Raw genomic sequence first — 21,007 nt, 5'->3', positions numbered from 1 at the left:
ACATGGTTTTATTTGTCTTGGGAGGAAACTGACATCTCTTTTGCTTTGTTAATTTGCTTAAAAGCTTGCTTGGGAGTGTATATGCTTTGTTTGGGGGAGGCTCCAGAAGCATGGTATTATAGCCAATAAAACAATAAAAAGGGAACAGGTTTCAAAAGCGGAAAGATGGTAATTAGTAGGTGTGGTATATGTCCCTTAAGATGCTGCTGAGACAGGAGTAGAGCTTTTCTTTAGCTTTTAGAAGTCTCGTTAGCTTGAGCACCAGCAAGAGGCAGACGTTACAAATCAGAGTTGAAAGCGGCAGAGAGAGTTGTGTCTCTTTGTTGTCTCTGGGAGTGATATGTGAGGTCGCGGAGACTCAGATCTTTGCGTACTGTTGGCAGAGGCACGTGGAGTCCGCTTTTTAAGTCACCGTGGTTTGTCTGTATCTTCCCTCACAGGTTCTCCAAACGATAAGGCCATCAATGCCCTTCTGATGACTGTTACAGGTGCGGCCCATGGCTCTGCTCCACCGTGCTTCTGCTACTCTCTCAATTTAGAGGAAAAGGGAAACTGTTTTCTCCCTCAATTTGAGTAGTACCGAAACCTTAATTACAGAGAATTCAGATTTTAGAAGGAAAGATGTCTCCTTTTCCAGATTCTTTTTCTCTGCTCCTTCTTACATCACCTCCTCAGTCCTATTGTGACAGAAGCAGTCCCTATTGACAGAAATTTTCTTAAGATTTTTTTTTTTTTTTGAAATGGAGTCTCGCTCTGTCACCCAGGCTGGAGTGCAGTGGCGCGATCTCGGCTCACTGCAAGCTCTGCCTCCCAGGTTCATGCCATTCTCTTGCCTCAGCCTGCCGAGTAGCTGGGACCACAGGCGCCCGCCACCACGCCTGGCTAATTTTTTGTATTTTTAGTAGAGATGGGGTTTCACTGTGTTAGCCAGGATGGTCTCGATCTCCTGACCTCGTGATCTGCCTGCCTCGGCCTCCCAAAGTGCTGGGATTACAGGTGTGAGCCACTGCATCTGGCAGATTTTCTAAGATTTTTGATTACTGTCCCAGCTTCTGCTTTTATTTCTAGAAGTGACTTAGAAAGATGCCACATGGGAGACCAATTCACAAGCTTTCAAAAAAATCCACAATAGCTTGTGTCTCCTCCTGTGTTGGAGTCGGTCAGCATTTTGTCACTTGAGCACTAGATAGAATAGTTGGGTGCATTTAGGGACTATGTTATAGAAAAATTACTTATTTTATTTATTATTTATTTATTGAGACAGAATCTTGCTTTGTTTCCCAGGTGGAGTGTAGTGGCACAGTCTCAGCTCACTGCAACCTCCACCTCCTGGGTTCAAGCGATTCTTCTGCCTCAGCCCCCTGAGTAGCTGGTAATATAGGCATGCACCACCCTGCCCAGCTAATTTTTGTATTTTTAGTAGAGACAGTGTTTCACCATGTTGCCCAGGCTGGTCTCAAACTCCTGACCTCAGGTGATCCACCCGCCTTAGCCTCCCAAAATGCTGGGATTACAGGCATGAGCCACCGTCCCCAGCCAGAACAATTACTTATTTTAAACTTATTTTATTTTTATTTTTGAGAAGGAGTCTTGCTCTTGTCACCCAGACGGGAATGCAGTGGTGCGATCTCAGCTCACTGCAACCTCTACCTCCTGGATTCAAGTGATTCTTCTGCCTCAGCCTCCCGAGTAGCTGGGATTACAGGCGCCTGCCACCACGCCTAGCTAATTTTTGTATTTTTAGTAGAGACAGTGTTTCACCATGTTGCCCAGGCTGGTCTCGAACTCCTGACTTCGGGTTATCTGCCCACCTCAGCCCCTCAAAGTGCTGAGATTACAGGCATGAGCCACTGCGCCCAGCCAGAAAAGTTACTTATTTTAAACTTTAGATCGTGCTTGGCAGAGTGAGCTGCTCATTCTGCTTGGTGTACATGGAACTGATACCAGCAGTGAGAACAGAATCACCTGGGCCATCCCATGCCTGATTCATGGGCAGCCTCACTGAGAGCAGTGGCAGGTAGCGTCACCTGCTCCATTTCAGTGGCTTTTTCCTCTTTGCTCTTTTTTTCAGTATTCCTGGTTGAATTTGTGTAGTGGAAAGATCATATGATGCAACTCTACCATAATAGAATTTATTTGACAAGCTAGTGCAGTTGATATTAATGAATGTAAACTTCACAGGATTAGACAGGCTATGTGTTTCACTATATTTTTGTATCTTTGGGTTCTACAAAATATACTAGAGTGTCACATAATTCAAGAAGAGATTTCAGGAACGTGGATGTTAACTATTAATAGTTTGAAAATGATACTATCTGGGGGTTTCCTTTTTTTTCCACGTCTGTCCAACATATTAAGAAAACTATTGGGATATTATTTTGCCTTATGCAGTAGATTGCTAGTGGTTGTGAATTGTGTTTTAATAAGAACCTGTTCTGTTTGTGACTTCAGGATTTTTTATTGGTGGACCTTCTAATATGATTAGTTCTGCTATTTCCGCGGACTTGGGTCGCCAGGAGCTCATCCAAGGGAGCAGTGAGGCCTTGGCCACTGTCACAGGAATTGTTGATGGTTCGGGGAGCATTGGAGCTGCTGTGGGCCAGGTGAGAGAACAGGAGAGGGGCTGGGATTCTAATGTCTTCCCTCAAAGGCGCCTGAACGTGAACCTGCCCTCTGGGCCTCAGTAGGTGGCACTCTTGTGCTATAGAACGCTGTTCCGAGAGCCCAAGGACTTCCGTCTCCCCTCAGGACCAGCTGATGCCTCCTAATGTGGAAGAACTCTCCATTTTTTTTAGTTCCTTTTTTCTACTTATACTTCTAGATTCTTCCTGTCTGCAAATAAGCTAAGACCTCATAAGACAGACAGATCCTTCTGCCCCAGCCCACCACCCTCTTCTTTCTTTCCAGGCTGAACTTGGTGTTCCATGGCCAGGGGCGCTTCTTGTTATCCCCACCTGGCATGTGGACCCCACCATTGCTGTCTCCTGTCTCCCTCTCCAAGACACTCTACTGCATACATGTTCCTTCCTGGGCCCCACCAGACATGGCCGTGGACTCTGCAGCTGCTTCTGAATCACTTGCTCTACTTCCTGTGTGTCCAAAAATCTCTGACTGTATCTCAAAGAGTGGCCCATAAGTGTCTGGTATCAGAATCATCTGGGGCACTCTAATTAAAGTACAGAACACCAAGCGTACTACAGGCTCGCTGAGTTAGAACCTACAGATCTGTATTTTCAACAAGCCGCCTCGGTGATTCTTCCGCACTCGGATGTTTGAGATCCCTACACTAAGATTGGCCTACTATACTTAGAACTATTTACGTTGACCTTTTTTTTTTTGGCATAAATTCAGGCTTTCTCTGGGACAGATATTTCTTTTCTGGCACAGTAATGAGTCATGCCTCTTCTAGGATATACCACTACAGATTGTAGAGTACTAATTTTGCTAAAAGATGGATTTGAGAGTCATCTGTATGGACAAAAATAGTTGAACCTGTGGAAGTGAATGAACCATTTAATGGGGAAAGAGAAAGTTGGCCAAGCCTCAGGGAATGCCCAGTGGTCAAAGAAAGAGGAAGGCAGCAGAGTAACCTATAGTCAAGGGAACTGCGTTTGAGAAAGCGTTAGTAAGGTCATGGATGTAGAGAGGTCAGTAGAAGGAGAGCTGAAGGATTTGTCTCTTAGGCTCTTAGTTTTGACATCTAGGAGGTCATTAATAGCCTTGACGATTATTGTTACTTGCTTGGTGGGGGTGAATTGCTGATGTCTGATTGCTAGTGGTTAATGAGAGACAAGTATTGAGGTAAAGTAAGCCATGTTAATACTTTGACTACCTAGCCGTATTTTAATAGTCTATATGCGCTTGTTAATGTCTGTCCCTGCCACTGTAACATAAGCTTCCTGAATGTGGCATTTTGTTGTATGTTCTTCTGTCACCTTAGTACCGAGAACAGTGACTGGCACACGGTAGACATTACTTGTGGAATGAACGATTGATATGCTTAGCATATTTGATTATAAGACTAAAGAGCAAAAAACCCCAAAGAAACAAAAACCTTAGCAAAGACTTGAAAAATGTGCTTACCTGATCATGCTCTGGAGTGGGAATTGAAAAATGCTCTCAGCCGTCAGTTCAGATATTTTCCTCTTCGGGGTAGACAGTGACTGCATTGGGCATCCTTTTCTGACATTATATTATTTTAAGTTATCCTTCATTTCGAATGTTTTCTTCACTAACTAAATGGGTGGATTATAATGAGTATTTCAGAGAGTTTGCTTTTATTTAGATTGCCTCACCTGCCAGTATCCAGATCCCTCACTGTGAACTTGGGTCCTAGACTGACCTTCATGGTCGGGGAAGCATATCTGGAGTAAGTCACTGTTAGCTTTACTCATTCCTCTTCCATGTTGAGTTTTGAATGATTTCCCATTGCCTAAGAGGTGAAATCCCAAACTCTGTGACTTAGCGTTAAACTCTATCAGTCCTGTCCTTAGCCAGTGTACTAATTTACCCTGAATAACTTTGTTGCCCCCATCTTTCCCTAACTTCCCAAGTAAAGAATTGTTTCTCCTTCAGGTTGCCATAGCAGTTGATGCGGTCCTCTAGTAGGCACCTGTCACGGTGTAAAGGGGATACACCGTGACAGGTGCTGTGCTTGTTTCCTTCGTCTTTGCATACCCAATGCTTAGTGCTTTTTTTGACACATACTAGGGGTTCAGTAAAATTAAATTGCAGTATCTGCCCAAGAGAAATGAGAATGAATGTCCACATTAAAACTTATACATGAGGCTGGGTGTGGTGGCTCATGCCGGTAATCCCAGCACTTTGGGAGGCCAAGGCAGGAGGATTGCTTGAGGCCAGGAGTTCAAGACCAGCCCAAGCAACATAGTGAGACCCTCATCTCTACAAAAAAAAAAAAAAAGTGAGCTGGGCATGGTGGTATGTGCCTGTCCCAACTACTTAAGAGGCTGAGATGGGAGGATTGCTTGAGCCTGGGAAGTCAAGGCTGCAGTGAGCCATGATCACACCACTCCACTCCAGCCTGGGTGACAGAGCCAGACCCTGTCTCTCTCTCTCTTTTTTTTTTTTTTTTGGAGACAGGGTCTGGCTCTGTCGCCCAGGCTGGAGTGCAGTGGCAGGATCTTGGCTCACTGCAACCTCTGCCTTCTGGGACTCAAGCGATTGTCCCACCTCAGCCTCCCAAGTAGACTGGACTGCAGATACACACCACCACGCCCAGCTAATTTTTGTATTTTTTTTTTGTAGAGATGGGGTTTCACCACGTTGCCCAGACTGGTCTCAAACTCCCGGGCTGAAGTGATCCTCCTGCCTCGGCCTCTCAAAGTGCTAGGATTACAGGCATGAGCCACCTTGCCAGGCCAAGACCCTGTCTTTAAAAAAAAAAAAAAAAAAAAAAAAAGATAAAGTTGCAGTCAGAGTTTGGAGCACCCTGTGCTTCCTTTAGTGGATGATTAGACCTCTTTTTTGCTTCACATGATGTGATCTAATATAAATCACATAGTCATTCTGCATTAATTTTTTTCACGTGTACATTTCAGTAATAATGTGATCAAAGAATGTTATCGTTTTGTGCCTGTGGCCAAACTGATTTCTGACAAGGGTGCCAGGACCATTCAATGGAGAAAGGATGGTCTCTCAATAAACAGTATTGAGAAAACTGGATATCCACATGAAAAGAATGAAGTTGGAGCTGAGGAGTGGGGGAGGAAAGAAAAAAAAAAAGAATGAGGTTGGACTCTTACCTTACCTCATATGCAGAAATTACCTCAAAATGAATTAAAGGCCTAACTTTAAGAACTTAAAATTGTAAAACTCATAGAAGAAAACATAGGGACAAATCTTCATGACAAATATGTACAAATGACCAATAAGCACACGAAGAGTCTCAACATCCTTAGTCATTAGGAAATTGCAAATCAAAAACACAGTGAGTTGTGACTTCATACTTTCTATGATGGCTGTAATTAAAAACCAGGAAAGGTGACTGGTGTTGGCGAGGATGTGCAGAAATTGAAGCCCTGCATTGCTGGTGGGACTGCAAAATGATGCAGCTTCTGTGAAAAATACTTCGGTGCTTCTTCAAAAAAATTTAAATAGAATTACCATATGACCCAGCAATTCCACTCCTAGGTATTTCCCAAAAGATTGAAAACTGGGGGCCGAGCACCATGGCTCACGCCTGTAATCGCAGCACTTTGGGAGACCGAGGTGGGCGGATCACTTGAGGTCAGGAGTTCGAGACCAGCCTGGCCAACATGGTGAAACCCCATCTCTACTAAAAATACAAAAATTAGCTGGATGTGGTGGCAGGTGCCTGTAATCCCAGCTACTTGGGAGGCTAAAGCAGGAGAATTGCTTGAACCTGAGAGGTGGAGGTTGCAGTGAGCCAAGATTGCACCACCGCATTCCAGCCTGGGTGACAGAGGAAGACTCTGTCTCAAACAAAAAAGAAAAAAAAGAAAACTGAGACTCCGATATTTGTATGTCAACATTTATTGCAGCATTATTCATAGTAGCCAAAAGGTAGAAACAACTCCGGTCCATCAGCAGATGAATGGAGAAACAAAATGTGGTATATCCATACAATGGAATACTAATGAGCCATTAAAAAGAAATGAAGGGAGGTTACAGTGAGCTGTGATCATACTATTACACTACAGCCTGGGCAACAGAGAAAGACCCTGCCCCTTTTAATCCCAGCACTCTGGGAGGCCGAGGCAGGTGGATCACCTGAGATTAGGAGTTCAAGACCAGCCTGGCCAACATGGTGAAACCTCGTCTCTACTAAAAATACAAAAATTAGCCGGGCATGGTGGCACCTCAGCTACTTGGGAGGCTGAGGCAGGACAATCCCTTGAACCTGGGAGGAGGAGGTTGCAGTGAGCTGAGATCGCACCGCTGTACTTCAGCCTGGGTGACAGAGCAAAACTCCATTTCAAAAAAAAAGGATGGGGGGGGGCAGGTGCAGTGGCTCACGCTTGTAATCCCAGCACTTTGGGAGGCTGAGGTGGGTGAATCACCTGAGGTCAGGAGTTCCAGACCAGCCTGGGCAACGTGGTAAAACCTCATCTCTACTAAAAATACAAAAATTAGCCGAGTATGCTGACTCACGCCTGTAATCCCAGCTACTTGGGAAGCTGAGGCAGGAGAATTGCTGGAACTTGGGAGACGGAGGTTGCAGTGAGCAGAGATTGCCCGCTGCACTCCAGCCTAGGCGACAGAGTGAGACCCCATCTCCAAAAAAAAAGGAGTGAAGTTCCAATGTAGTCTACCCTGAAAGCATGATGCTAAACATTCCAGACATAAAAGGACAAATATTGTGATTCCATTTACATGAAATATCTAGCATAGGCCAATTCATGGAACCAGAAAGAAGAGGTTAGCAGGAGCTGGGGAGATGGACAGTTAATTTCTTATTAGGAACAGAGTTTCTATTTGGATGATGAAAAAGTTTAGAAATAGATAGTGGTGATGGTTGTACAATATTATGAATGTAACTGATACCACTGGATTGCACACTTAAAAATGTTTAAAATGGGCCGGGCGTGGTGACTTACGCCTGTAATCGCAGCACTTTGGGAGCCCAAGGTGGGTGGATCACGAGGTCAGGAGATCGAGACCATCCTTGGCTAACACCTGTCTCTACTAAAAATACAAAAAATTAGCTGGGCGTGGTGGCAGGCGCCTGTAGTCACAGCTACTTGGGAGGCTGAGGCAGGAGAACGGCGTTAACCCGGGAGGCAGACCTTGCAGTGAGCCAAAATCACGCCACTGCACTCCAGCCTGGGCAACAGAGGGAGACTCCATCTCAAAAAAAAAAAAAAAAGAAAAAAGAAAAAAAAGATTAAAATGGCAAATTTTATGTAAGTTATATCTTACCATAATAAGAGAAAAAAAGAAAATGGGTTAAATAAGTGCAATTAGATCCTTTTCAGTAATTGAAAAAGTAAATGGATATGCTGTAGGATGCAAAGGTAGTACAGCAACACTGTGAGCAAACAGCATGATTGGAAAATGAGTGGCATACTTAAAGACAAACTCTTTTTGAGGCATCAATTATAGTACCTTTCATTGGAAGAAAGAATGATTAAGTGGGTGTAGCTTGTGGATGTTCATCTTCCTCTCTAAATAGCAAAGTGAATAAAATAAACCTGGGCCGGGTGCAGTGGCTCACGCCTGTAATCCCAGCACTTTGGGAGGCTGAGGCGGGCGGGTCACAAGGTCAGAAGATCGAGACTATCCTGGCTAACACAGTGAAACAGCGTCTCTACTAAAAATACAAAAAGTTAGCCGGCTGTGGTGGCAGGTGCCTGTAGTCCCAGCTACGCGGGAGACTGAGGCAGGAAAATGTCGTGAACCCGGGAGGCGGAGCTTGCAGTGAGCCGAGATTGCGCCACTGCACTCCAGCCTGGACGACAGAGCAAGACTCCGTCCCAAAAAATAACCAATAAATAAATAAATAAATAAACTGACAACTTCTACTATATGGTTTTTCCATTTAGACTCTGCATGCTTAAATGGGCCGTTAATCACAGCAGGCACATGTATGTGGAAGAGCTCTGTAAACTGCAAAACATACAAATCCTGTGTCCCCTTCTTATTTTCTAAAATAGCCATGTTTAATCTACTTTTTAGCTGCTTCCTTTTATAAACTTATAAAGAATTATATTGTAATTTTTTTTTCTCCCTTTTAGTATTTAGTGTCTCTGATCCGGGACAAGCTAGGATGGATGTGGGTTTTCTACTTTTTCATTCTCATGGTAAGTAGGTGCTCCTTTAAAAAAAAAAAGTCATTTTTCTATTAATTAAGTTCAAAGCATTTACTTAAGTCACTTCTTCAGCAGAATTGTTGATTGCTTTTAAAGGCGCCTTTGTGAAAAGTAACATTTTATTAGTCTAAAAGACACCTCCTTCTTCTTCTTCTCCTTCTCTTCTCCTTCTCCTCCTTCTCCTTCTCCTTCTCCTTCTCCTCCTTCTCCTTCTCCTTCTCTTCTTCTTCTTTCTTCTTTCTTCTTTCTTCTTCCTCTTCCTCTTCCTCTTCTTCTTCTTCTTCTTTCTTCTTCCTTCTTCCTTCTTCCTTCTTCTTCCTTCTTCTTCCTTCTTTTTCTTTCTTCTTCTTTCTTCTTCTTTCTTCTTCTTTTTTTTTTGAGGCAGTCTCGCTCTGTTGCCCAGGCTACAGTGTGGTGGCATGATCTCGGCTCACTGCAGCCTCTGCCTCCCGGGTCAAGCGATTCTCCCACCTCAGCCTCCCGAATAGCTGGGATTACAGGCACCTGCCACCACGCCCGGCTAATTTTTGTATTTTTAATAGAGACGGTGTTTCACCATATTGGCCAGGCTGGTCTTGAACTTCTGACGACCTCAGAGGATCCACCCGACTCGGCCTCCCAAAGTGCTGGGATTACAGGCATGAGCCACTGCGCCTGACCTCACATTCTTCTTTTTAAGGAAGAAAAAGGCTCTCAGTTTGCTCTTGACCTGAGTCTAATGAATATTGCCATTTATGACTTCAGAAAAACAAGAAGAGACTTATTTAAAGTATCACCAGCCCCTAATCAGTATACTCTTCTAGGCTACTCTCTATCTGCTGAATATAATTTAGGAATTCTGAAGTAAATTACAATGTACACCAAGCAACACTGAGTTAAAAGAGAAGCATTGCTGTAATTAACACTGTCATGTTTCCCGGTTCTAAAACGGTGATAGTTTCTTGAGGAAATATTTATGATGCCCTAGACAATCTTGGCTGGGATTCTCTGCTTTCTTGGAAATAGCCAATAAAGAATAAGTCGTTGTTTATTTTTTTAACTTATTTTTTTGAGACAGGGTCTCATTCTGTCACCCAGGCTGGAGTGCAGTGGCACGATCACAGCTCACTACAGCCTTGACCTCCTGGGCTCAGGTGATCCCGGGCTCAGGTGGTCCTCCCACTTCAGCCTCCTGATTAGCTGGGACTGTAGGTGTGTGCCACCACGCCTTGGTAACTTTTTGAATTTTTCCTAGAGGGGGTTTCACCATGTTGCCCAGGCTGGTCTCAAACTCCTGAGGCTTTGTGCTTCTAAAATGTTGCTCTCTGTTATGAGCTGTGACATACTGAGGCACATTATTGGTGGGACAGTGCTCAAGACAGGTCTACCCGAGAGTGTGGAAGGCACCAGGGACGCATTCAGTATCCTGTCCTCAAATCCAGGGCACTGGGATTGAAGGCAGCCTCCACCACCCCTACTCCAGGCAGCTGTCCTCTTGCTGTGGTCAAGGATTCCCGGGATAGTCCAGCTCCAGGAATACCTTGGAGCTTTCATCTAATTCCCATCTAGCTTCCAAAGACTGGGCCATATAACTTGTGTTCCATTTCTGACATCCGTGCTAAGTAGAGGGAAGTATCTTGTGATGAACTTTCTGATGTGATTATACTAGGAATTGTAGTAGAAAGAAGACTTTGTTATAAGGATCATCGTTTTAATCTGAGCCTCTGGTCTCAGTTCTCTGCTCTGCCTATGGCAAATTATGTGTATGTGGTGTTCTTTTTTTTGGCAACTGAAATGTGATGTTAAGTATTTTGTAGTATTAGCCATACTTTTCAAAATCATTTTCTAATTCATTGACGATTAAACGTTACCTTTGTATGAAGTCAAAATGAATGTAATTGTACAAATCCATTGTTATGTTCAAAACATGACGCTCTAACAGAAGTAACTTGTTGTTGCATTTTTAATCCTATTTTCTCTTCACAGACAAGTTGTACAATTGTGTTTATCTCGCCATTAATAGTGAGGGAAATATTCTCTCTCATGCGAAGGAGACAGGCTCATATACTGAGGGAGTGACTGGTGCCTGCGAGACAGAAAGAACAACGTCAGCCACATCAGGACCGTTGGGGCTTCGAATCTGCCCTAATTTGGGTTTGTCTAGGAGCACCAGCCTGACCTTGGATTGTCAGGGCTCTCTCAACACTGCCAGCCACCTGAGATGCTGACCAGCGGTGAAGGCTGAGCGAGTTTTCTACACTACAGGAATTATTGTTGATGATTTTTGTTGTTTCATGAATGTGCCGAGTGACCTCTGACTCTGCCAGCGTCTTTGTGTGGCCTGTTGAGGTTTAGCATTTTAACCTTAACTGTTGTTTTGGACTTGAACTTTCTCTAGCCTCAAAAATGGAGTGAATAGGAGGCAAAGCCACGCGTGGTTTGTGTTGGTGATGTGTTCCACAAATGGAAGAGATCATTGCATTTTGCTTTGGTAATGAGTTTATGGAGAGTGGCTCATCTTTGAAGCATCAAATCCTGATCAAATGCTCAAGCTGGACCGAGCTGCCAGCCTGCCTTGGACAAAGAATCCCTCTGTTCCCTGTGCTGGGAAAGATCACACTACATGCCCGTTGAATGGCTCAGTCACTCTGTGTCTGATCCAAAAGTCATTCAGCCCTAGAAGCATGAATATCTTCAAATCATTGTCAACTGTTCTCCTCCATCTTCATTCAAATTAACTTTGGCTCCTGGAAGTATTTAGTCTTCCTTTCAAGGACCATAAGGTACATCAGTTATCTCGAACATTCCGACGTGTAACTCGCAGCCGAAGCAACTCCACCCCAGATCTGTTGTCTGGGAACTTTAGGATCCTCTAGGAAGCTAATCTGCTTAGTCTATTTTTAGAGGATTGATCTCTGGCACAACCGGGTTCCTGGAGTTACCTCAGCTGAGGACTAGAATTAGAGAAAAGGGAAAGACCTTTTGTTCTAGTAAGTGTCAAGTACGGATGCTCTTTGACTTACGGTGGGGTTACGTCCCAGGAAACCCATTGGAAGTCAAATGCATCTAATACCCCTGACCTACCGAACGCCACAGCTTAGCCTCGCCCACCCTAAATGTACTCAGAACACTTAGAATTGCCCACAGTTGGGTAGAATCATCTAACACAAACTCTGTTTTATAATCAAGTGTTGAATATATCATGTAATTTATTGAATACTGTACATTATGTCGAAATTGCAACCATTTCGCACCATTGTAAAGTCCAAAAATCAGAAACTGAGGACTGACTGTATGTGACATTGAATCACATGAGTGGATTACTAGGGCCTGAGGGGTGTCCGTTCTTTAGAAAAATGTAGAGTATATATCTTCAGGGCTGTGAATTCCATACTAGTTATCAATATTTTAAGATCATTCTGTATATGTATATATTTTAAATTATACAAGCAAGCTAGGAGGAGAATGTGCAATTTTGAGGGACACCTAATTTGCATTGGGTTAGGGAATATTTTTCAACCTCTTGCTTTATACTCTGATATAAACTTGTGTTTATGAACTTGTTAATATTATTTAATCATGCAGACTTCCAATCATTGTATTGCTCATTTACTGACAAAAAAGGAAAATACGAAACACAGAAAGGGGAAATAAACTGACTTTTGTAATGAACCTCCGTTTCGGTATTTAAATGTATATACCATGAGTGCTGAGATTTAGAATGTGATCAGTGCCCTAATGTTTCCTGATACTGAGCGTTCCCGGGTGAGCCCACGCTAACCCACAGCATTGCTGGGTCACTTGCTCCTTCACCCGAGGTGCTGGGGTGGCTTCACTTCCATCTGTTCTGTGAAAACTTGCCCTTTCCTACTGTGGAAGACTGTGCTCCGTTTGGATGAATTGCCCGGTTGTAAGTTAAGGGCCGTCTGTTTTCTCATTGAACCTCTTGACTGGCGTTTGGTTCAGAGTTTCCTTTCCAGCTGTACTGTGGGTGTGGTCTCATCTTCGTGTCCCCACGCCAGCCAGTGTTTTCTTACCCAGTTGAACCTTAGATTGGTGACTGTTTCCCTGACTTTTCTGTGGCCCCCGAGCTGTATTGAAATAAAACCATTTTTTGATTTTTTTTGAGACAAGAGTCTCGCTCTGTCACCCAGGCTGGAGTGCAGTGGCACGATCATGGCTCACTGCAGCCTTGACCTCCTGGAGTCAAAAGTGATCCTCCTGCCTCAGCTCCCAAGGAGCTGGGACTAGCCTCCCAAGTAGCTAACCGTGCGCCACCATGCCCGGCTAATTATTTTTAGTCTTTTTATTTTCTGTAGAGATGAAGTCTCACTGTTTCCTGGCTGGTCTCGAACTCCTGGGCTGAAGCGATCCTCCCACCTTGGCCTCCCCAAGTGCTGGGATAACAGGCATGAGCCACTGGGCCCTGCCTAAAATGAAATTACAAATAAATGCTCAGCACTGGACAACATGAAATAAGGATATATTCCCTTATTCTAGTTCTGCCAATCTGCACAGGATTTAACTTTTTTTTTTTTTTTTGAGATTAAGTTTCCCTCTTTTGCCCAGGCTGGGGTGACCTGGTGCAATCTCGGCTCACTACAACCTCTACCTCCCAGGTTCAAGCGATTCTCCTGCCTCAGCCTCCCAAGTAGCTGGGACTACAGGCGCACGCCACCATGCCCGGCTAATTTTTGTATCTTTAGTAGAGATGGGGCTTTGCCATGTTGGTCAGGCTGGTCTCTAACTCCTCAAGTGATCCACCTGCCTTGGCCTCCCAAATTGCTGGGATTACAGGCATGAGCCACTGCGCCCAGCCAGGATTTAACTTTAATGAACATCTAAGAGTTTGCTTTATTTTCTTAATATCTTCTCCCTCGAAAAGGGACGAGAAAGCCATAGTGAAAGCTAGTTTGAAAATGCATCCTTTCCTCACAGCCAGATCGCCAATGCTCACTAGGTTGAAATCAGATGCTGCGGTCTGCCTTTTCTTTTCAGAAGCTGTTTTTTTTTTTCTTACAGTTTCAAAGGAGGAAATGTCTCTCGCTACTCTTGCTATTCCGTCCTTTCCTGGTTCCGAGGAACCAGAGTGCCACAGTCAGCATGCCTGCAGCAGTATTGGAGGAGCTGCTGTGCCTCATGATGTTCTGTGGGATGGAGAATGTACAATGCTGTCAGCCCTTTGCGCCCCTTTCCTTTTCCCTTTTTCCCTCCCGCTGCTCTTTTTTTTTTTCTTTTTTGAGACAGGGTCTTGCTCTGTCACCCAGGCTGGAGCGCAGTGGCCCACTCCGAGTAGCTAGGGCTACAGGTGCTCACCACCACACTCAGCTAATTTTTAAAAATTTTTTTTGTAGAGAAGGGATTTCGCTGTGTTTCCCAGGCTGGTGTCTTACACCTGGGCTCAAGTGATCTGCCCACCTCGGCCTCCCAAAGTGCCTGGATTACTGGCATGAGCCACCGCACCCAACCCCCTTCTTCAAAACCTCCGGAAGTCCTCTTGCCTCCCAAATCAATACATGGTAAAGCCTTTTCTTTTCCCTACTGACTTTTCTGACTAATGCCCTAGTTTTCTTTTTGCAGCTAAACTATTTGAGTTAATAGACAGTATCTGCTGCCTTCCCGTCTGTGCTACTCATTTCCTCCTCAACTAAGTAGCTGCCTATCTATTGGCCCAGGACGGTCCTGGTTTATGCCTGTCATTCACCGTAATTATCAATGGTACTTCCTTTCGCTCTCTGAGTGTCCTAGTTTGGACCCCGTATCTCTAGCCTCTGGCCTCTCATCACCCTACAGCATTGAGGGTCACTGAATTTTGAGATTTTTTTGCCCCCTCATCCCGTATTTGTGCTTGACACCTGTAACCACTTCGTCTTTCCCAGGACTTTTTCTTCTTTGGCTTCTCTGGCATTTTAATTTATCGAATCTTCTTACTGACTATCCCTTTTCCTAGGTTCTCTCCTCTGTTCCCCCTGTGCTGGTTTCCCTGATGAGCTACTTTTGTAATCTACCAGTAACTTCGTCAAGTACTTATTGAACAAGAAGCCACTAAAGAGAGGAATGGCATCTGTTAATGACTATCTGGTGCATAGTTAAGAACAGCCGGTCTCAGGGGAGGGGACTGGACTCGACTTACATAATCCCAACCCCTTCTCCCCTCCCCACACAGACCACTCTGCCAGTTTGCTGCATTAATCATTTTCAGCTCTTTAGGTCATAAACCCTTTTGAGAAACTGAAAGCCACTTAATGTCTCCCAGATTGAAATGCTTATATGAAAAACTATTCGCAATTTTCTTATTGGGTGAGCATGGGCCAAAACTTGAAGCTCATTGTTGGACCACAAAGTTCGAAACCTTGGTCAAGAGAATCAAGTACCTGGGATTGAGATTCTGCAGAGTTCAGTTTCACTCACTTTCTGTACTGACCCTCCCATTGCCTGTCTACACGAACCTTCTGCAGCGTCAGACCAGCTAGCTCGTTTACTCACTGCAAAGGGAAGTTGTGCATTCATATTCATACCTTCTTGTCTTGATTGACACCTCTCTTTAATACCGCTTTTTTGCTCCCAGCTTCGTGAATCTTAATTTTCCCTCAAGGCTTGGCCAAGCACCATCTCATCTGAGGAACCTTTCCCAACCAGCCATGCTAGCTCTTCCTTCTCTACCGTCTCTCCTTCCCTTGGTGGTAATGTCAGTGTTGCTTATTTGGTGCTTAGCTGTTTCTGTCTTCCCTATTTTTGTATCTAACTCCCCAAGGAGACGGCTGCTGTTTTTCTGCAGTGCCCAGCTCCTCGCATGGTTGGTGCAGAATAAATGTGGAGTGTGTTGGGAAGGGTGGGAGGAAGATTTGAGAGTGGAGTGTGGGCAGAGCAGGCCAGGGCAAAGTTCCTCCCTGACCCTGCATACTGCCCCGCCACCTGCTTTACACAGGACGCTGCACGCCTGCAATTAATGGCCGCAGACTGTCGGCACTGCCCAGGTTCTCGGACTACGTGGCTTTTGAGTGCAGTCTCCTCTCCTCTGGCTCTTGGCAGCCTTGCCAGCTCTCCCTGAGGGCTCAGTGGCAGCGAACAGTGAGCTCTTTTGCTCCAATACAAATCTCCATGTTATTCAAGCTGCTGTCTTTATTCCTGCTGTGTGTTTTTACTTGGCCTGTCCCTTCCAAGCATTCAAACTCTCTTCATCCCTCATAGTCCCCTTCGTTGCCCACCTCCATGAAGCTTTTCCTGATAACCCTACTAGTAATGCTATTTTCCTTCTGGAAACCTCTCTTGAAAGCCCTTATCCTTAGACCACATAGTCTGCCCCAGGCTGATTGGTTTTATTGCCTTATTTTGTTCTCTATTGTTTCTGGCTAAGTTGTCATTTCCTCAATTAAATTGTGAGAGTCACAGGAGTCAGCACCCGGCCCAGGACACAGCAGCCATTTCATCACCACTGGCTAATGTTCCTTCCTACCTTGCTTCTTCTGTGCCTTTAGAGTCAATGTCATCTCCTTGTGCTTTTCCTTAGGCCATTTCTGGTGACATAAAGTTTGTTTCAGCTTATGTCTAGAATAAATCAAATTAAATGTGAAATACCGGCTGGGCATGATGGCTCATGCCTGTAAACCCAGCACTTTGGGAGTACGAGGCGGGTGGGTCACTTGAGGTTAGGAGTTCAAAACCAGCCTGGCCAATGTGATGAAACCCTGTTTCTACTAAAAATACAAAAATTTAGCTTGGTGTGGTGGTTGGCGCCTGTAATCCCAGCTACACAAGAGGCTGAGGCAGGAGAATCACTTCAACTCAGGAGGCGGAGGCTGCAGTGAGCCGAGATTACACCACTGCACTCCAGCCTGGGCAAAAGAGCAAGACTCCATCTCAAAAAAAAAAAAAAAAGTGAAATACTGATATTTACATATACATGATCATAGATAATACAAATCACTTCAGTGGTTTTATATTTGTGTGTGTGTGTGTGTGTGTGTGTGTTATATGCAACGTAACAATGATTTGTTACTATATGGCTTTTTGGAAGTAAGAACATCTGCATGTTGCATAGTGAATCAAATAATACTCGAAAAGTTCTGTACCTGGACACCCAAGGTGTGGTCTTTCAGCCATTAGTGAAATAATGCTTCATAGGTGGATGCATCTTTAAAAACTGCTGTTCCATTCACCACTCTGTTTTCTCCCCTACACAGTCTGAGGTCCGCAGATGGTTCTGTAGTTTACATGTGAGAACCAAGATTCAGAGAGGGTAAGTGGCTTGCTGGGAGTCAAATCATCTAAATAACAGAACTAGGACTAAATTAAAACCCAGTTTTTAAAATTTAACTTCAGTGGCTTTTTTTTCTGCCATGCAGCCTCTCCTTAAATTGACTCTTCCCCTAGACTTACTTCCAAGGTGTAAATTGGGTGGCCAGTTCTCATCTTTCTCTAGGGCCAGGGTCCCAAGGGTGAGCAGAATTGTCAGACCTGCACCTTTGTGTGGAAACCACCTGCGCCCCGTTCCTGCTGTTGGGCTGTGGCCCCACAGGGATGCCCAGGCCACCCTTGCTGACTGGCCTTGCCCTGGGGTCTTAACCTCTCTTTAGGGGGTCTTCTGTACTAGATTTGCCTTTTTATTTATTTATTTATTTATTTATTTATTTATTTATTTATTTATTTTTTGAGACGGGGTCTCGCTCTGTCACCCAGGCTGGAGTGCAGTGACCGGATCTCGGCTCACTGCAAGCTCCGCCTCCCGGGTTCACGCCATTCTCCTGCCTCAGCCTCCCGAGTAGCTGGGACTACAGGCGCCTGCCACCTCGCCCGGCTAGTTTTTTGTATTTTTTAGTAGAGACGGGGTTTCACCGGGTTCGCCAGGATGGTCTCGATCTCCTGACCTTGTGATCCGCCCGTCTCGGCCTCCCAAAGTGCTGGGATTACAGGCTTGAGCCACCGCGCCCGGCCTGCCTTTTTATTTATTTATATTTTAAGATGGAGTTTTTCTCTTGTCCAGCCTGGAGGGCAGTGGCATGATCTCGGCTCCCTGCAACCTGCACCTCGTGGGTTCAAGGGATCATGCTGCATCAGCCTCCTGAGTAGCTGGGAGGTGCCTGGCACCATGCCTGGCTAATTTTGTATTTTTAGTAGAGATGGGGTTTCACCATGTTGCCCATGCTGGTCTTGAACTCCTGACTTCAGGTGATCCACCCACCTTGGCCTCCTAAAGTGCTGGGATTACAGATGTGAGCCACCGCGTTCGGCCTAGGTTTGCCTTTTTAAACAGCACCTCTTTACTCTTTTTCCTGCACCTTCTGTTTGAGTCTAAGAGTTGCAGCATCCACTTCATAAACTGCTGCGCTGGTGTTTCTCCCCCATTCTGTGTCTGCACAGTCGGCGGAGGTGTGACTGTTTCATGGGCCTGGCTGACCCAGGTCTGCTTTGGGTCCCTGCTCGGGCACCCCTCTTTCTAACAAATGTTGAATTAACCTTGAATGAGATTGTTGCTTCTAAAATGCCATTGGTCAGCTTTTTACTGCTTGTTCTTGCCCTCTGTTGAAGGAATGTTTTTTTTCTTTTTGTCCTTTCAGGAATTAAATAAAAAGTAGCAAAATTGTTGGAAACTGTTTTCAGTCCCCTTTATCACTGTGGCACAGGAAGCTGTCATCTCAGAAATTCATCGGCAGAGAAACACAGATAAAAGGGCTACCCTGTTGGACAGGAATGTTCTTTTGGATTTAATGGGATAATTGTATTTAGGTAAAACCTTTCATCTGAGGACTTCAAAGGACTTTACCTTGTTTAGTAGTTATTTTCACACCCTACAGAGTGACATTAGGGTAGTACACTCCTAGATTTTTTTTTGCGTGTATGTGCATTTGTTTATTTATTTAGCATTGTGCTTGTTTCCTTAGGTTCACCATGGAAAGTCTCAGGAACCTAACAGCACTGCAGTTAATTTCCATTAAAAAATAGTACCTAACAAATAGCAGATGTAACTGGCCTCTGTGTCCTAGAATGAAGAATGAAGATGTTAATGGGGTTATAAAATAAAGAGCAACCATTCTGGAGCCAGGAAGGCGGGGCTGGGAGGGGCAAGAGTAGTGACCAAAGTACTGGCGGCAGAGAGCGCTCCTTCCCCACGTGCCCCAGTGGGTTTTACTTTTATTGGTTCTACTCAGGGTCCGAAAAGAGATTATTCTGTGAACAAGCTCTTGGAGAGAGTGTAGAGCCACATAATCCTCCTTAACAGTCTCTTTTTTCTTTCTTTTTTTTTTTTTAAGACAAAATCTCGCTCTGTTGCCCAGGCTGGAGTGCAGTGGTGCAATCTCAGCTCATTGCAGCCTCTGCCTCCTGGGTTCAAGCGATTCTTGTGCCTCAGCCTCCAGAGTAGCTGGGATTACAGGTGTTTGCCACCATGCCCGGCTAATTTTTGTATTTTTAGTAGAGACAGGGTTTCACCATGTTACCCAGGCTGATCTCAAACTCCTGACCTCAGGTGATCCACCTACCTTGGTCTCCCCAAGTGCTCAGATTATAGGCGTGCACCACCGCACCTGACCAACAGATCTTTTGAGAAGCAAGCCTGTGTCATGACCGGAGGAAGGATCTCTAAGTAAGTGAAACTAAGGCCAACTCCCGCCCCTACCCTCCCAGCCCCAGTCTCTGCAATCCGTGAGAGACCATTGGCACAGCCTCTGGGTAAAGGGGTTGGATCGGTGGTGAAGGGAAGAAGCTTTCAGAGAAAAGCCAGGCAAGAGTGGCCATGGGGTGCCCAGTGCTGTCCCCTTTGCTGTCCCCTTCCACGTGCATCTGGTCTTGAGCTGTGGCCCAGCCATGTCACTTTCTACCAGCTTCTTTAATGCTGCAGGGTCGTGGTGGTTGTGAGAGAGAAGATTTTTATACCATTGGTTATGTTTTCCTTCCCAAAGATGCAGTGCTTGCCCTGTGAAAACCATTTCCCCATGGTGGGCCGTTCATACCCCTTGGCTCAGCAGGGGGAGACAAAGTCCCAGACACTGCCTACTGCACTTGTTTGACGGAAAGTCCTGTGCGCTCTTTATTTCAGTCTCACTTTATATCCATTTGTTTAGATGTCCTCCCGGCTAGTTAGTCTCTGTTTCCCCTCTGTGTAAGTCCTCAGTTCCCTCCCCTGGCCTCCTATTTCTGCTGGTAACCTCCCAGTTCCTTATACTGGAAGATGCAGAGGACCTGGAGATTGTCCACTGAGACGGTTCAGCCTCAAAATTCCTGGCTCAGCCTGTGCTAAAGTCTCAGAAGATGTGGATCCTTAACTTCACTCGAAATCTCACTCCCTTAAATTAGCTTCTGTCTACCTTTTTCTTCAGTCTTTATGTCTCCAGACCTCTGAATTGGGGCAGTGAAGGGAAGAGAGACCATCAGTCACCCGCTTCGCTCCTTACAGCTGCCATCCCTCTACCACCAATGCCGTTTCATATGTTCCACCTATGAAAACCACATGATTTTCCACCAACTCTTCCTCCCGTCATCTGGAATCCAGCTTTGAATTGAGTGTAGAGCTCAATCGGCTTCCTCCCTCCCCGGTGTGTGAATTTCTTTGTGTCATCTCTACCAGCTGGCCACTAACCTGTCCATAGAAACTGTCTCCTTTCAAGGACCAGAGCATGCTCTCCCGGGGAAGCCATTCTATTGTTGGAGAGCTCCGATGGTTAGAACGGTCTTTATCCTATTCACTGAGAATCTCATGATTTCTTCCATTGGTTCTAGGAAGAAGCAACACAAATGTATATTTTCTCTTGAGATATGTAATATACAGTTTTTTCCTTATTTACATTGAAGGGCTAACTCAATGTATTTGAAGACAACTTCCGTCTTTCCCTTTCAAAAGCTTTTTAGGGCCGGGTGCGGTGGCTCATGCCTGTAATCCCAGCACTTTGGGAGGCTGAGGTGGGCAGATTGCTTGAGGTCGGGAGTTTGAGACCAGCCTGGCCAACATGGCAAAACCCCGTCTCTACTAAAAATACAAAAATGAGCTAGGCACGGTGGTGGGCGCCTGTAATCCCAACTATTCGGGAAGTTGAGGCAGATGAATTGCTTGAACCTGGGAGGTGGAGGAGGAGGTTGCAGTGAGCCGAGATTGTGCCACTGCACTCCAGCCTGGGTGACAGAGTGAGACTCTCTCTCTCTCTCTCTCAAAACAAACAAACAAACAAACAAAAAACACTTTTTCAAAATGTTATTGAAACACTTCCCCCGCTATTGCCTTCTGATCAAACCGGGAGGTCCCAGTT

At 45.1% G+C, this 21,007-nt stretch overlaps 1 protein-coding gene across 1 annotated transcript in view; it reads left to right on the top strand.

The window, feature by feature from the left end:
- Positions 1-12,440, top strand: part of SLC37A3 (solute carrier family 37 member 3) — a 71,009-nt gene extending 58,569 nt beyond the window's left edge. Inside the window, exons 11-14 of the mRNA XM_025380303.1 lie at positions 441-488; positions 2,452-2,603; positions 8,715-8,780; positions 10,755-12,440. Coding sequence (XP_025236088.1) covers positions 441-488; positions 2,452-2,603; positions 8,715-8,780; positions 10,755-10,847 — 359 coding nt within the window. The 3' untranslated portion in view covers positions 10,848-12,440. The remainder of the gene's footprint in view (positions 1-440; positions 489-2,451; positions 2,604-8,714; positions 8,781-10,754) is intronic.
- The last annotated feature ends 8,567 nt before the right edge of the window (positions 12,441-21,007 follow it).

Source organism: Theropithecus gelada, chromosome 3 (genome assembly GCF_003255815.1).
Source record: "Theropithecus gelada isolate Dixy chromosome 3, Tgel_1.0, whole genome shotgun sequence".
NCBI classification, from domain to species: Eukaryota; Metazoa; Chordata; class Mammalia; order Primates; family Cercopithecidae; genus Theropithecus; species Theropithecus gelada.
Note: the sequence above shows the minus strand (reverse complement) of the source record. Positions and strands in the feature narration are given on the sequence as shown.